General features: G+C 55.4%; 3 protein-coding genes across 3 annotated transcripts; 1 reads left to right on the top strand and 2 right to left on the bottom strand.

Moving 5' to 3' along the window:
• Nucleotides 1–1,362: 1,362 nt before the first annotated feature.
• On the top strand, nt 1,363–3,562 carry PUNSTDRAFT_136755 (uncharacterized protein; the record flags this gene model as incomplete). The annotated part of the gene is made up of 3 exons (XM_007386361.1): nt 1,363–2,389; nt 2,451–2,802; nt 2,863–3,562. 3 exons carry the CDS (start codon nt 1,363–1,365, stop codon nt 3,560–3,562), a joined length of 2,079 nt encoding a protein of 692 aa, XP_007386423.1.
• A 44-nt stretch (nt 3,563–3,606) lies between these two features.
• Nucleotides 3,607–6,964, bottom strand: PUNSTDRAFT_54266 (uncharacterized protein). Its single transcript, XM_007386360.1, has 10 exons — nt 6,714–6,964; nt 6,550–6,657; nt 5,514–6,499; nt 5,136–5,448; nt 4,915–5,075; nt 4,717–4,859; nt 4,588–4,659; nt 4,199–4,535; nt 4,043–4,149; nt 3,607–3,989 (listed from the first exon to the last, which is right to left on the bottom strand). The coding sequence occupies exons 1-10, from the start codon at nt 6,910–6,912 to the stop codon at nt 3,662–3,664; spliced, it is 2,754 nt and encodes a 917-aa protein (XP_007386422.1). The 5' UTR covers nt 6,913–6,964; the 3' UTR covers nt 3,607–3,661.
• Nucleotides 6,965–7,085: 121 nt separating this feature from the next.
• Nucleotides 7,086–12,758, bottom strand: PUNSTDRAFT_90662 (glycoside hydrolase family 13 protein). Its single transcript, XM_007386359.1, has 12 exons — nt 12,451–12,758; nt 12,242–12,387; nt 11,592–12,169; nt 10,954–11,542; nt 10,390–10,901; nt 9,934–10,340; nt 9,786–9,882; nt 9,190–9,730; nt 8,154–9,136; nt 8,019–8,105; nt 7,643–7,966; nt 7,086–7,590 (listed from the first exon to the last, which is right to left on the bottom strand). The coding sequence occupies exons 1-12, from the start codon at nt 12,691–12,693 to the stop codon at nt 7,316–7,318; spliced, it is 4,782 nt and encodes a 1,593-aa protein (XP_007386421.1). The 5' UTR covers nt 12,694–12,758; the 3' UTR covers nt 7,086–7,315.
• Nucleotides 12,759–13,092: the final 334 nt, after the last annotated feature.

Here is a 13,092-nt window from a genome sequence, read left to right as displayed (position 1 = left end):
CGAGGCATGCCATAGGTCAATCCTCATGTTATAAAAGTAAATAATTCATCGCCACTCGCGTACCCTTGAAGCTTGTGTATGGCCGTTGATGTAAATGTGATGAGCGGTAATGTTGTATTCCCACGAATACAACCTCTTGATACGTCGACATCGTGGCACCCACTCTTGATATGGCTTCTACTCCCACTGGAGATTACGATACATTGCCGGCGAGAGGAGTCCGGGTTTTCGGAGATGGCCAATACTCACACAGAAGTCATGCATTACCTGAGCTTGCTCTGGTATCTCCCTGCCCGTAATTAGTAAGCATCGCTAACCGTGGCTGTGTTACGCATTTAAGCCCCGACTTGATACTCCGATTCAAAACGGAGCGTATACGGGTATACGGCAAACATACATGACACATCGTCAATTCTACGAGACTTTACACAGTATACACGTGGCTTGTTGTAATGCTACTAAACATAACAGTGATTTGCAGAACGATTTAGCGTACGTCACATCCTTCCTAAGTTGGCATTAGATGGGTCAAGACTAGGAATGGCTGGCATCCTAAGGTGCATTAATAGTTATCTAGTTGTCATGTATACACGTAGAGTATACCATTGCGTCTTAAATCACACAAGGGAGGTGCAAGCGAAGGTGGATTGGCGGGAGACCGCCCTTTCCTCTAGTCTGTCTTGATCACACCAATTATATATATGGTACGGCTATACCTAACAGTAATTTACAGGTGCCGGACGTCATATGCCAAGCACGAGGTCGTAGCTGCAAGCTGAACCACTTGCGCGCCATGAGATGTCGTACGGGCGTACATAGTATTAGAGGGTGGTAGTGCTAGGGGATGGCAGATGCAAATCGAGCCGGGCCGTCCCCACTGGCAGCCGCCGCCCTGCCAGTGCCAGGCCCTGCCCTCAAGTAGCCTCAATCACGTGAGCTTTAATTGCCGGTGAAGGTTGGTAGTGGCGGCGATGAGTTGGACGTTCTTTGTTTCCGTCCTGCTCTTTTCATTGCCATGCTTGCTTGGTGCATACGTGTTTCTGCAGCTATACTGTGAATCCATAGGACGAGCCGTAACTTCTGCTATAAACGTAAGGGGCAACAACAGCAATGCGCACATCACGGATAACAAAGTTACTTCTATTGGCAACCCTCGTTCTGTTCTTCTGGCGGCGCTCTTCATCAAAGGGGTCTGAAGAGGGATGTTGCGATGATCGAAGGAGAAATAACAGCGGGGAGTATGAGGAAAGGCCCTCGAATACGGACGTAACTCGTGGCGATCCTGGAATACCCTCTGGAGACTCAGTGACGATCCTACTTCCTGTAACCTCAGGCTCAATACAAGACCTCTCGAACATTCTCATGCTGCTCATCGTAGAAGCCAATCCACTCTCTCATGTGATTGTGATTCCTCCCGAAACCATTGGCAAGGAGGCACGTCGTGTTACACTGGACGTCGTCAGCCAGCTTTCATTCAAGCATGCAGACGTTTCGGTCGCGATATCTCCCGAGTATCTGGACCCGGACCGCGCCACTCTTGATGCTGCTTGCAGGGCCGCGACGAATTGGACTGTCATCTTAGACGAACGAGGGCTCGAACGTTTGCCGCCCGCTCTCAGGGCCACACTTTTGTCCCCGCACCGCTCCAAGACTTTCGGTCACGAAGTCGTTTCGTTGGATATGGACTGCGATCAGCCTCCACTTTGCCTTCTTGCACATCATTCGGTCCCCGCCAGATATCCTTTGCCTCCTTTTGCGCTTTCGAGCCATCACTCAGGCTTGCTCGCGAGTGTTTTGATGACTGGTCACCACCACAACGTATGGCAAGCAGTAGGGGCTCTCATTATCCAGCAAGACCAGTTATATCGTGATGGTTTCCTGGTCTGGAACGAATCCCGGGCGCTAACATATCTCTACGATGGTGCTGCGAAAGCCCATCAGGCACCACCCGAGGCCGAATCTACCCGACGCGATGATGCTGCTACTTTCTTGCTCGTGGTTACCTCCGTCGATGATCTTCGTGCATTCTCACCTGCGGCATGTGGTCTACAGCGTGCTGGTCACTCTCTTCACGTCCTAGTCTATGGTGGCCACGAGAACTCCCATCACCACGGACTGGATGGCCTGCGGGGACGAGTCTTGCCTATATCGCTCAACTGCTCTATCGTCTACCACGAGGGTTATCTCTCCCAAGGAGAACGACTCGCCTGGACCCTGGGGGAAGTTGTGGACGTTGTCATACACGATGCTGGCCTTGACACCTACTCCGCTTCATTCGAGCAGTTCATTCGAAGGGTCGTTAATGACAACACGACGCACGTGCACATACCCCAGGCCGACCTGCCATTTACTGACTGGATGGGATCGCTCCGGAAACAGGAATGGAGAAGTCGGTCCTCCGTCGTCCCTTCCGTTCCGAGCCCCGCTGATGATGTTACGATGCTATGTAGATTGGCACGCAGCTCGAATCGACCTCAGCGTCGTCACCTACAACCGGCCGCGCTCGTTGCACCGCCTTTTGATATCCTTGCAGAACGCCCGTTATTTCGGAGACTCGGTCAGCCTGCGCATCAATGTCGAAGAGGGCGCGGATCTGGAAGTCCATAACGTCATCAAAGAGTTCGCTTGGACGTCTGGCCCACTGATGATAAATCATCGAGTGCAGCATGGTGGATTACTCGCGGCGGTCGTGGAGTCGTGGTATCCTGACTCCGACCACTCTTATGGTCTTTTACTCGAGGACGATATCGAACTTTCCCCGCTCTTCTATGCTTGGGTAAAGATGACCGTTCTGCGTTATCGGTTAGTCTTATCCACAAAGGAAGGTAGATATCGTCGCTGACGATGAGCGTCCGACCTCAGCTACGGAGGGCACCCTGCACCCGAAGAACTCTATGGGATCAGTCTCTACCAGCAGACGAACTTGGAACTCCCATTGGAAGGACGCCGAAAGTTCAACGCACAGCACCTGTTCGAATCAGAGGGACTGCCGCGCAATGCCCCATATCTCTCGCAGATCCCATGCAGCTGGGGCGCGGTCTACTTTCCGGAGCACTGGCGCGAATTTCATGCTTACCTTTCTGCCCGCCTCTCCACTGGCCCCGATTGGATTACGGCCGACGCAGACATCGTCCCTGACGTACGTTCCACTCGATGGACGAGATCATGGAAAAAGTACTTCATAGAGCTGGTTTACATGCGCGGATATGTGATGCTCTACCCGAACTACAATGACTTCGTCTCCCTCTCGACTAACCATCTGGAACCCGGCTCGCACGTTAAAGTTGGAATGACTGCCGAATATCTGAAGAAGAAGGCGCTTTTCGAAGTCCCTCTCATGGCTCCAGCAGTGCCATCGCCCGATGGTTTGCGACCCGTGGGCCTTTTGGATATGCCAGGAACGTCTTTGCCCGATTTTGATTCCCTGCCTGTCCTAGACCTTTTGGGACGCCTCACCTCCATCCAATCTGTCCACCTGGTTGGCGCGTCACGCAGAGAAGAAGTCTTCTGCGCGTCGCCGTACTCCGTCCCTCATGCCCTTCATAGCTTGTTCTGCGTTTAGCATCTCATTCATCTCATGCGCTCCGACAATCCGTTGCGTGGTACTGTATAGGTACCGGTGTAATGATACAATTTTCAGATCGATCAACACGATAAATAATCAGACAGCAGTAATTTGAGAGCTATCTAAGCCTAAGGCGTGAAGTAACAGGTTGACGTTCGCAAGTTTGAGCTGCCGGGCTTCCTCGTCCGCTATAAGGCCCTTCGTCGCGGCGGTCACCGCCTCGAGCACCTTCTCGCGAACAGCTCTGACGAGCGCTGCTTGCTGTTCGTTGGAGCAATGCACGGCGAGAGAGGCGAGGAAGGTCCACACGGGATAGTCGAGGGTGTCGGCCGTAGCTGCGGGCACATTGGGAATGCGGGAAGAAGGGAAGAACGAGAGGACTTCCGGCATTAATCGATGGAACAAAACGTCGAACGTGTGTTGCCTATTGGCAACGTATGAGAAACTCGAGTACATATGTCAATGATCGATACATACCATTTTTGGACCTCCTCGGCGGTGGGCTGTTCCTCCGCCAAGGTGCTGGCGCTTTGCTTGATATTTTCCAGGCGACTCATGAACAAAGTAAGGAGCGAGATCCCCGGCTATCAGGCTGATCAGCATCCGTCGGCCTTTATCCAACAGCAGACGAACCTTTGAGCGAGCGATAGCGATAATGTCGTTGCGCTCAAGCATAGTGCTCAACAGCATATGCAATAGCTTGAGGGGCGCGGCGTTCAAGGGCGGGATGACAATGCGCATTCCGTATTCCATGAACGCTTGCGTTTGACGTTCGACATCCTTGCGCTCCTCCGTATCTTCTAGGGAATCTAACAGTGGTGCATTCGCGACAACGTCGAGCTGGCCAAAGCACGCGTGGATTAGGGTGAGCACGATATGAAGCTGGGGGGTGTCCAAGAAGCGCGCTATACGGGTCAACAGCTTCTTGCCCTTCGCAGGGTGAAGTAACGAGATGAACGGATGGGGAACACTGCATGATCTCGTCAGCGTGATTTTGAGGAACTCTACAGGGGACGATATACCTGGTCCCCAAAGGTACCGTAACCCGAAGACCAAGCCAGAGCTCCTGACGGAGGTCCGTGATTTGTTTTTCCCTAGCAAACCACACTGAGACGACGCAGACAGGGTAAGAACATATTCGCGAAACTCACCATTCGAGGTATGCTTCTTCTTCCTCCTGCGGAGGTTGCTCCCTCGCGAGTTTTTCGAGTTGGAGCATGATATCATAGAGCTCCTCAAGGATGGCCAACGCCTCACGACGAGTAAGAGGATCTTTTTGAACGAAACCCTCTGCCTGTGGATTCAAGGCTGTGAGTCTCCTAAAGCGGCGATAGAGCCGATTGTCCTACCGTCACTCCCAGGGACTCCGCACCGAGGCGAGCAGCTTCCTTGACCGAGCGATGACGCTCCTCATGCGCGGCGTCCTCGTCAACCTGCAGAAGCTGGCGAGGTGCCGCCTTGTAGCTACGTCCGGCCGTCTTGCCCAGGGCGCCTTGCAGGTTATGCAGAGCTGCGGATTGTTCAGTTAACGATCGTCGGCGCGCGATGCAAGGAAAACATATCTACTTACCGTTTGAACCCTTCTCCTTCTCGCGAAGCCTCGCAGCCTGTACGATCTTCTCCACCTGAGCCTCCATCTTCTGGATCGCGCTCGCCTTACGGCCCGATGGACGTTGAGAAAAGCCAAGACCAACACCACCTATTCCCGAGCCGAAATTGAGGATGCGCTCCTCGCCTTGCAGACCCATATTGTTCCGCATGACGGCTGTGTACGTCTGGGCGTAGAAATCCTCCGCCCACGGATCCTGCGTCACGAGCTGGGAGACCTGAATACGTGTGATGAAGTCCTTGTCGGATTGCGTCATGAGGTCGTTGTACCGTGACTAACGGGAATGTTGGTGGTATTAGAATCCATGGTGACCAAGAGGAGAGTGTAATTAGAACGCACCATATGGGTGATCTTATTGAGCTTTCTGCGTCGCCGCTCTTCAAGCTGCTCCGCCTGAACGATGCGACGCAGCGCGTCTTGCCTGATGTCGTCCTGTGCACCTTGATCGAAACCCTGCTGCCGCATAAAGTCCGCCTGGGCAGCCTCTGACAATAATCGCTGTTGACGTTGGATGGACTGTTGTAAGGATCTGAGATTTGCGGGTCCGTTGAGCAGAACGCGCTCGTCGTCAAGCGCGCCCAGCATTGCGGCGTTGCCTATCGAACCGTTACTCCTTGACGCCCTGAGACCCTGGGCTTCGTCCGAAATTCGCATCTGTTGGAGTCGTCGGGCGGCCTGAAGCTCATCGGCGTAAGGATCCTGGGCCGTGCGCGTATACCCTGGTGAAAGCCGTCGGAGCTGTTCCTGTTGCATCATCTGCTGCAGCTGCTGTGCCCGAGCTTGACGTTGAAGCTCCTCCGCCTGGAGGCGCTCCTGCAGCGCTAACAGGTGCCGCTCTTCTTCAATCTGGAGCTGTTGCTGCTCTATCAGCATCTCCTGCTGGAGGTGATGATGGAACCGAGGAGACTGAGCGTGCGGGTGCATTCGAGGGGGAGGAGTACCGCGTTGCTGGATTTGTTGAACCTGCGAGACTTGGTGAGCGACGCGCTGCGCCAGTCGCGGAGAGTGGTCGTAGAGTTGCGGCGACGCCTCCCGGAGCTGAGGGGTCAGTCGAGCTGCTAGTGCTTGGGGCTGGCGTGCATTTAGACGCATCTCCTCTTCGATCTCGGCGAGGGTGCGGACGGCCTGCTGCGAGCCACCTCGCGGAACAGGAGGTTGCGGTGCCAACGGCGGCTGATTTCCGAACGGCGCGAACCTCGCAGATTGAGAGGACGAGGAGTGCAAGCTCTGTTCGCCCAGTGACCGACTGGAGCTTAGACCCGTGTTGGATCGCGACAAGACCGAAAACGGTGACTTTTCGCCCCATAATGATTCAATCCCGCCAGCTGCTCGTCGTTCTATGAGCCAGCAGCGTATTCAAACAGGAACCACGTACCCGCACGAGGTGGTTCAGGTTGCTTCTGAATTTCCTGATGCGATTGGGAGGCTTGCGATGATATGCCGTTCAAGGACTGAGTCGAACCAGCGAAGTCGAAGTCCTTCCCTGATCATACCAATTGGTCCGTCATTGAAGAAATCTTGATAAACAAGCGCCCTCACCGACTGGTTCCATGGCCCCGAATGTCTCATCATTGAGCTCATCTCCGCCCTCTTGCAACGCATCCCCAAGACCGTCGTAGCCATCCGTGCCCCATGTGTACTCCTCGATCTTCCCCCCGCCACCATTCAAACCTCCGCCGTTAAGGAACTTGGCCTTGTCGTCTTCAAGAGAGCTTGTTTCGAAACCAAAGAAAGCCATAAAAGCATGAGCGCCTGCTCAGCGATCGTCACAAGATCGTAAAGTCGTCAGCAAAGGAGGTTGGTTGTCGAAACGATGAAGCAGTGTACTGCGCGCTCGTACTCCACGTGCCATGACCGTCCCTCCACGAAGAGTCGCTTGACCATCAGCTACATCCACATCATTACGTGGCCGTCAACCGTAGTAACATGTGTAAACCATCCATGCGCTGCGTTACATGTTTAATGACCACAACAGCTATCGAGTTACACGCAAGCCCTCGGTCTCCTAGAGCGTCAACGGAGATCATCGCGGAAGCATGGCATTTGACGCCACGACACAGAGATTTTGCCACAAGTGTCCGAAGATGGTATGATACAATCTCCCTCGATCCGAGTGACGAGAAGGAAAGGAAAATCGAGATTTAGGTGAGTGCTTTGACCTCCTGCAGGAAATCGAGTATGCAGCTCGAACTCCAGGCCTGGGTGGTACAGGAATCGGGGCAGAACGCTCCGTCCTTGTTGGTGAGCTCAGGAAGGCCCCTCCAAGGGTCCTTCTGGACGTGTTCGCGCGCAGGGAGGAGGGCGGTGTGCAGGTGATGCAACGTCCGCGTCTTGTCATCCTTGCCAGCGCCGGCACGAGTGTCGAAGTGGAGGTACGCCCTCAAGAAGTACCCAATGGGCCACATCCAAGGCGGACCTACACTGGGAATCAGCCAAAGCATCCAACGTAACAAACTAAACAAGCTGACCTTGGTGGTAGTTCCGCCCCTTCGCGACGGCTGGGTCGTCACTGTCGTTCGCATTGTCGTAATACGGCCGGTACTGCAGATCTGCAGGATCGAGCGTGCTCATGCCCAGAGGCGATCGGAGGTGCTTGTCGGCAAGCTGAAGAGCACCCAAAGCATGCACAGGGTCAAACAGTTCCGGCGCGACGGTCATGACGATGGGGAAGTTGGGCCGGAACTGGTAGTCCGACCACTCGCGTCCCGGGCCGGATCGGTATACGTCCTTGTAGATACCGCGTCGGTTCACTAAACTCGTGTTCACGTCATAGAGGAGATCGTCCGCAGGATCTAAGCACACCATGAGTATGGTTCGAAAGGAGATCGAGGTAACGGGTGGTACCTAACGGTATGTAATAGGACTTCTCGAATGAGCTCTGTAGCAGATCGCTCCATTCCTGGTACGTAACGAGGCGGCGCGTTCCATCGACTAGCAGAAGTCAGTAAGGGAAGGGCCCGCACGCGAGGAAAGACTAACTTTCGGCCTCCACACCCTTGAACGGGAACTTGCCCTTCTCGGACAGCTGAGCCAGCCACCTCAAAGTGCTCTTCAGCAAACCCGTGATCTCGACTGGCGCGCCGTCTCGAGGGGTGCCCGGAACACCCTTCGTCCCCGCCTTAACCGACTCGCCCATCTTGTCCATCCACGTCCCGCAGTTGTGCGCGTTACCGCCGAAGATGATGCCCGTCTTCCAGTCGACATCGATATCGATGTTAAAGCCCGGATCCGACATCTGCATGTCTAGGTTTGGCCCCGCGTTATATTCGCGGAAGTGAATGCCATCTGCATGTCGCTGGAGTATCTCTTGGATGATCTCGGCGATCGTGCTCGAGTACGCGTACGCCCTGGGGTCGTTCCAAGGCACCCAGGTATCATCCTTCGGGAACCTCCGAGGAACCGATTCGCTCAGGAAAGCGACGCCCTCCGGAGCGAAGGCGCAGTAATCCTGTATGTTCTGGACCATCCACCACGGCGAGTCGCGCGAGTTGTAGCGAGGAGCCCGGAGCGAGTCCAATAAGTTCGGGATCAAACCGTGCTTGAGCGTGGACGCAAAAGCCTTGATGTGCTTCTTCGCGCCGTCGAAGTTGCCCGTGGTCAAGAACAGTCCACGGAGTGAGATGAACACGTCCCGACCCCAGCACCGGGCCCAACCCGCGGCAAAGTGTGGAAGTCCGGCTGCCAGCGACGGCGTCGGCTTACCCGGGTCAAGGGAAGCAGATTGCACCATGCCGTGCATCTGCACGGAGCACAAAGCAAGGTCCTGTGTAAAGGAGTGACCGGTCGAGACGAATTCAGACATTTGCTCGACGGCGCTCGTCCGCGCAGCCTTGTATGCCTCGGAGATAACGATGGCGAAGTACTTGGGGCGAAGGAAAGGCGGTGCCTCCGACTTGATGCGCATAAAACGCTCCTTGAACCACTGAGCGGGCTTCGCGAGATTTGGGAAGACGTCAACCTGTCTAAGGAAGAGCGTGTCAGGGTTGATATCACCCAATATGAGGTAACCACCTACTTCGACAAACGGGTGTGGACATAATCGAACGCCCAAGGTCCCGCTCGCAGGTTGTTGCACACAGGGTGACCAAGGTCATTGTACCGCATGATATGGCGGAGAGGATGCATCCAACCTTCCAACCCGCAGTACACGAGTTTGCCGATGCCCGGAACATCGTACGCCCCAATCTCTCCCTTGGTTGCGTCGCGCTCTTCGCCTTCAGAGCGGTGAAGGACGACATTCAGGTCGATGAGGTCCAAATCTGCGAAGGCCTCCTGCGCGCCAGCGGCACAAAACGCGTCCAGTGTTGAGTCTAGACCCGCCATCTGGGTCTCGAAGACCATGATGGAACCGGGAGGGAAGTACTCAGGCACGACGAGCTCGGTGTAGGGGCCTTCATCGCCGATGCTCTGAGGAACAACGACCGGGGGCAACTCGTTTAGCTTTCCAGGCAGGCCACGGATGGTGGTACTGTCGCTGATATCCTCGTACGAAGGAATGTCAAGAGTGGCACCGTAGACGAAGTTGACCTTCGTTCCAGCAAGTCTGAAGGGGTTGACTATACAAAGGCTATCAGACACCGTTTTCCTTATGGCAAGAGACCAATGACGTACTGTAGCCTCGGTCCTTCGAGCCTCGAGCATAGGCGGTATGGGCCACAAGTATATATCCCTTCTGTGTGCCCGGTTGCACGCGATGCAAGACAATATACTGCAGCAAGGTCTATCAGTTTCGAGAGATCCGATCGTTCGGATGACATACGTCATTCTCTTGGTGAACATGGCCCTCTTGGTATCCTCCGAGGACCATCTCCGTATGCAACGCGTTCAACACCCTCTTGGCCCTGGCAATGCCGCTGTTTTCGGCCAAGCTCGTCACCTCGTACTTCCTCTTCTCTCCGACGAGGTTGAGCAGCTTGGGGTACAGGTCGTCCAAACCCTTCACCGAACCTGTTGCGCAGAACCCGAACGTCACGAGAGCGGCAGCGGACAGCGCGTGCTCCGCCGAAATCTTGTCCAGATACGATTCATTATCGTGGGTGAGATCATAGAATAACGCGTGCGGTACGCTGCCGTTCAACGGTGTGACGATGCATTGCCTGACCGGTCCCTTTCCGGTTGGGGGAGGTAGTTCTTCCTTGGAGGTCAAACAGGCGCCGTCCATGGAGCCTACATGCATCGATAAATAACGCACACGATGATCTGATGATGCACGTACCTATCGGTTTGCCGAGACCATAGTTGTAGAGTATCCGCGAGAACTCTTTCGGCGAGTCGGCATTGCCCGCCTCGCGGATCAAACTGTTGATGCCCAAGCGGCTCACAAATACCAGGTCCATCTCCTGGCTCCCGGTGAAAAGTTCCGCGCAGATATACAGGTCCGGGTTGACCACACGCGCGGCGTCGAGCATCGCTGTACCGACGTGCAGCGGCGTCGAGTGGCAGTTGTCGATACGGAACCCGTCAAACGACGACGCGAGAGAGGTCACGTACGACGTCATGTACTCCCAGAGCCAGGGATTGGACTCCGGGCCGTCGCCATAACGGAGCTTGACACAGTCACTCCAAGCAATGACCTCGCGACGGAGATAGGCCTTGGAGGGGAGAAGGGCGAAGTTGGCCAGCGGATCTGCACCCCATATCCACCCGTTATTTGCCACGGAGTACTTGAGCGGGTCTTCCTCGTACTTGGGGTACAGACGAGTGAAGTAGGTCTCCACCAAGGGGGACCTAAGCAAAAGGGTCAGAAGAACTCCACCAGCACGAGTAGACCCTGACTCACTCCTTTGAGATCTCTCCAAGGCGAGGACCATGCGCATCTAGGCGCGTATACTTGATCCGACCCTTGGTCTGTTCGAGAGCAGATGCGGTGTCTCCTTCCCATTCCTTGTACAGGTCGACGTTCAAAACGTCCACCACGCGGCCCCACGCCTCCGCGAGCTGATCCGGGTTCTCCCCAAGCTCGACAAACGCCGCCTTCACGAGACCCGCAGCGACACCCCCCTCGACGCGAACACCGAAGCGCTTCGCCAGCTTTCCCAAGCCATCGATCTTGGCCGCCGAGCGAACGATCTCCGCGAGCTCGGTGACGGGTTTCCCGGCGACGGCGGGGCCGTCCCAGGGCTTGACAGAGCCCGCTGACAGCGCAGCCTTGACGTCCTGCTTCTCCCGCTCCGTGTTCAGGACGTAATACTGCCACAGATTGAGACCCTTGATCTCTTCGTGGAACGCGGCGACGAGCGTATCAACGTCGGCCTCGGAGTTGACTCGCGTAGGTAGGCCCTTCGCTGCCAGGTTGCCAGAGAGCGTGAGCATCGCGGTGTCCAACTCGAAGGCCGGGGTTAGGTGGGGAGTGTTGGCAGGGCTGAAGCCTACATGGCGTCAACATAACGTTTTCAACAGTGTGAACGACTAACATACCAGCTTCAGGGTGCTCGAGCAGCCAAGGACTATCGTTTGAGGTGTGATTGAGGACGACATCCGTCAGGCTCAGAAGCCCATACTTCTCCTTGGCGATGGCGAGCACCCTCTCGATCTTCTCCTTGCCTCCGCCCTTGAGATCATCCTTCGACTCGAACAGAGAAGGATCGTAAGTGCTCTGATCCTTGATCGAGTACGGGCTATCGCTGGTCCCGCGCTTCTGCAATGGGGTGTAATGAAGCATCGTGTATCCTCGCTCCTGGGCCTCCTGGAAGTGCTTCTCCCACTGCGACACCGGGCCCATCCACTTAGAGACCACGGTGAGGATGGACAGCCCGTCCAATGGCAAACGAATATCATCAGGCAGGACTTTGAGACCATCGCCGCTGATCTTCCCGTCCTTGACGATGGGAGCGCGCGCCTTCGTCTTGAGGACAGGATCGATGTTGAAGTACCCTTCGCGGCCCTTCACCCGAGAGCCATCGACGTCATTGTCGTACTCGACCCAGTAGCAGAACGCGCCAGCGTGCGAGATGGGCAGGTCGATCTGGATCGGCTTGGAGAAATCGGTAGGTAGCCTGTTTTTTTGTGCGAGGTCAGCGAACGCGTGTTGACAAACCGAGTCGGATCAGTTTCGAATCATAACGCACTTGCGCTCGGAAAAGCGTGCACGATCAAATTGGCCACCGTCCAGAGGAAAGTTCGTCTTGAACACGCCGTTTCTCGACGCGGGGGTACCGGCGTCCAGCGACACACGCAAGATATACGGCACGTACGCCGGAGGCAGTCGGATATACTATCGAACGCAAGGCGTCGCGTCAGATCTCAACGCATACACGAAGAGCATATAATCGCGTACCGATCGCTCCTTGCTGGGCCCGCCATCGGGGTCAAGTCTCAGCTCATACACCTGTATCTCGCCCTCTCCCTCCTTCACCGCGCCCTCGAAAAACTCGAGCCCCTCGTCAGCGGGCGTCTTCGGCGTCTTCGGCCCCGCGCTCGCCGGCGACGCGTCCGGTTTCGGGATCTGCACGCTCGGCTTGACGATCTCTTTCGCTTTGCTCAGCGCCGCCTTGGCCTTGTTCGCTTTTTTCCCGGGCATTCCTTGCGGTGGTTCAACGGACGAGAGGCAACAAGCAGGAGGAGGGGTGGTGTTATGGTAGGAAGAAGTCTGGCTTCCAACCTGCGGCGGTCTTTTAGAGCGTTGCCCGCCAGGGCCTGGAGGTGAAGTTGACGGTTGGATGACTGTGATGTCATGTCGCTGGCACAGAACAAACCGTGGGGAAAAGGTCGATTGCGTTGGCCTTCCCCGTGGGCCAGAGCTGTATCGATATGGTTTATCCAGGTGGAGAATCGGGATGTTGGGGTGAATGGAACGCAAACCGACTCAACGTGTATCACATATATCAGCCCGCAGAGTTCATAGATGCATTGGATCGATTCTTCAGTGATAGTCCGAGAGATAAGTACAGTACAGCGGATCCAGAGTTTAGGGAACTTT

The sequence above is a fragment of the Punctularia strigosozonata genome, assembly GCF_000264995.1.
Source record: "Punctularia strigosozonata HHB-11173 SS5 unplaced genomic scaffold PUNSTscaffold_11, whole genome shotgun sequence".
NCBI lineage: Eukaryota > Fungi > Basidiomycota > Agaricomycetes > Corticiales > Punctulariaceae > Punctularia > Punctularia strigosozonata.
The sequence above is the reverse complement of the archived record's forward strand: the minus strand, read 5'-3'. Positions and strand labels throughout refer to the sequence as shown.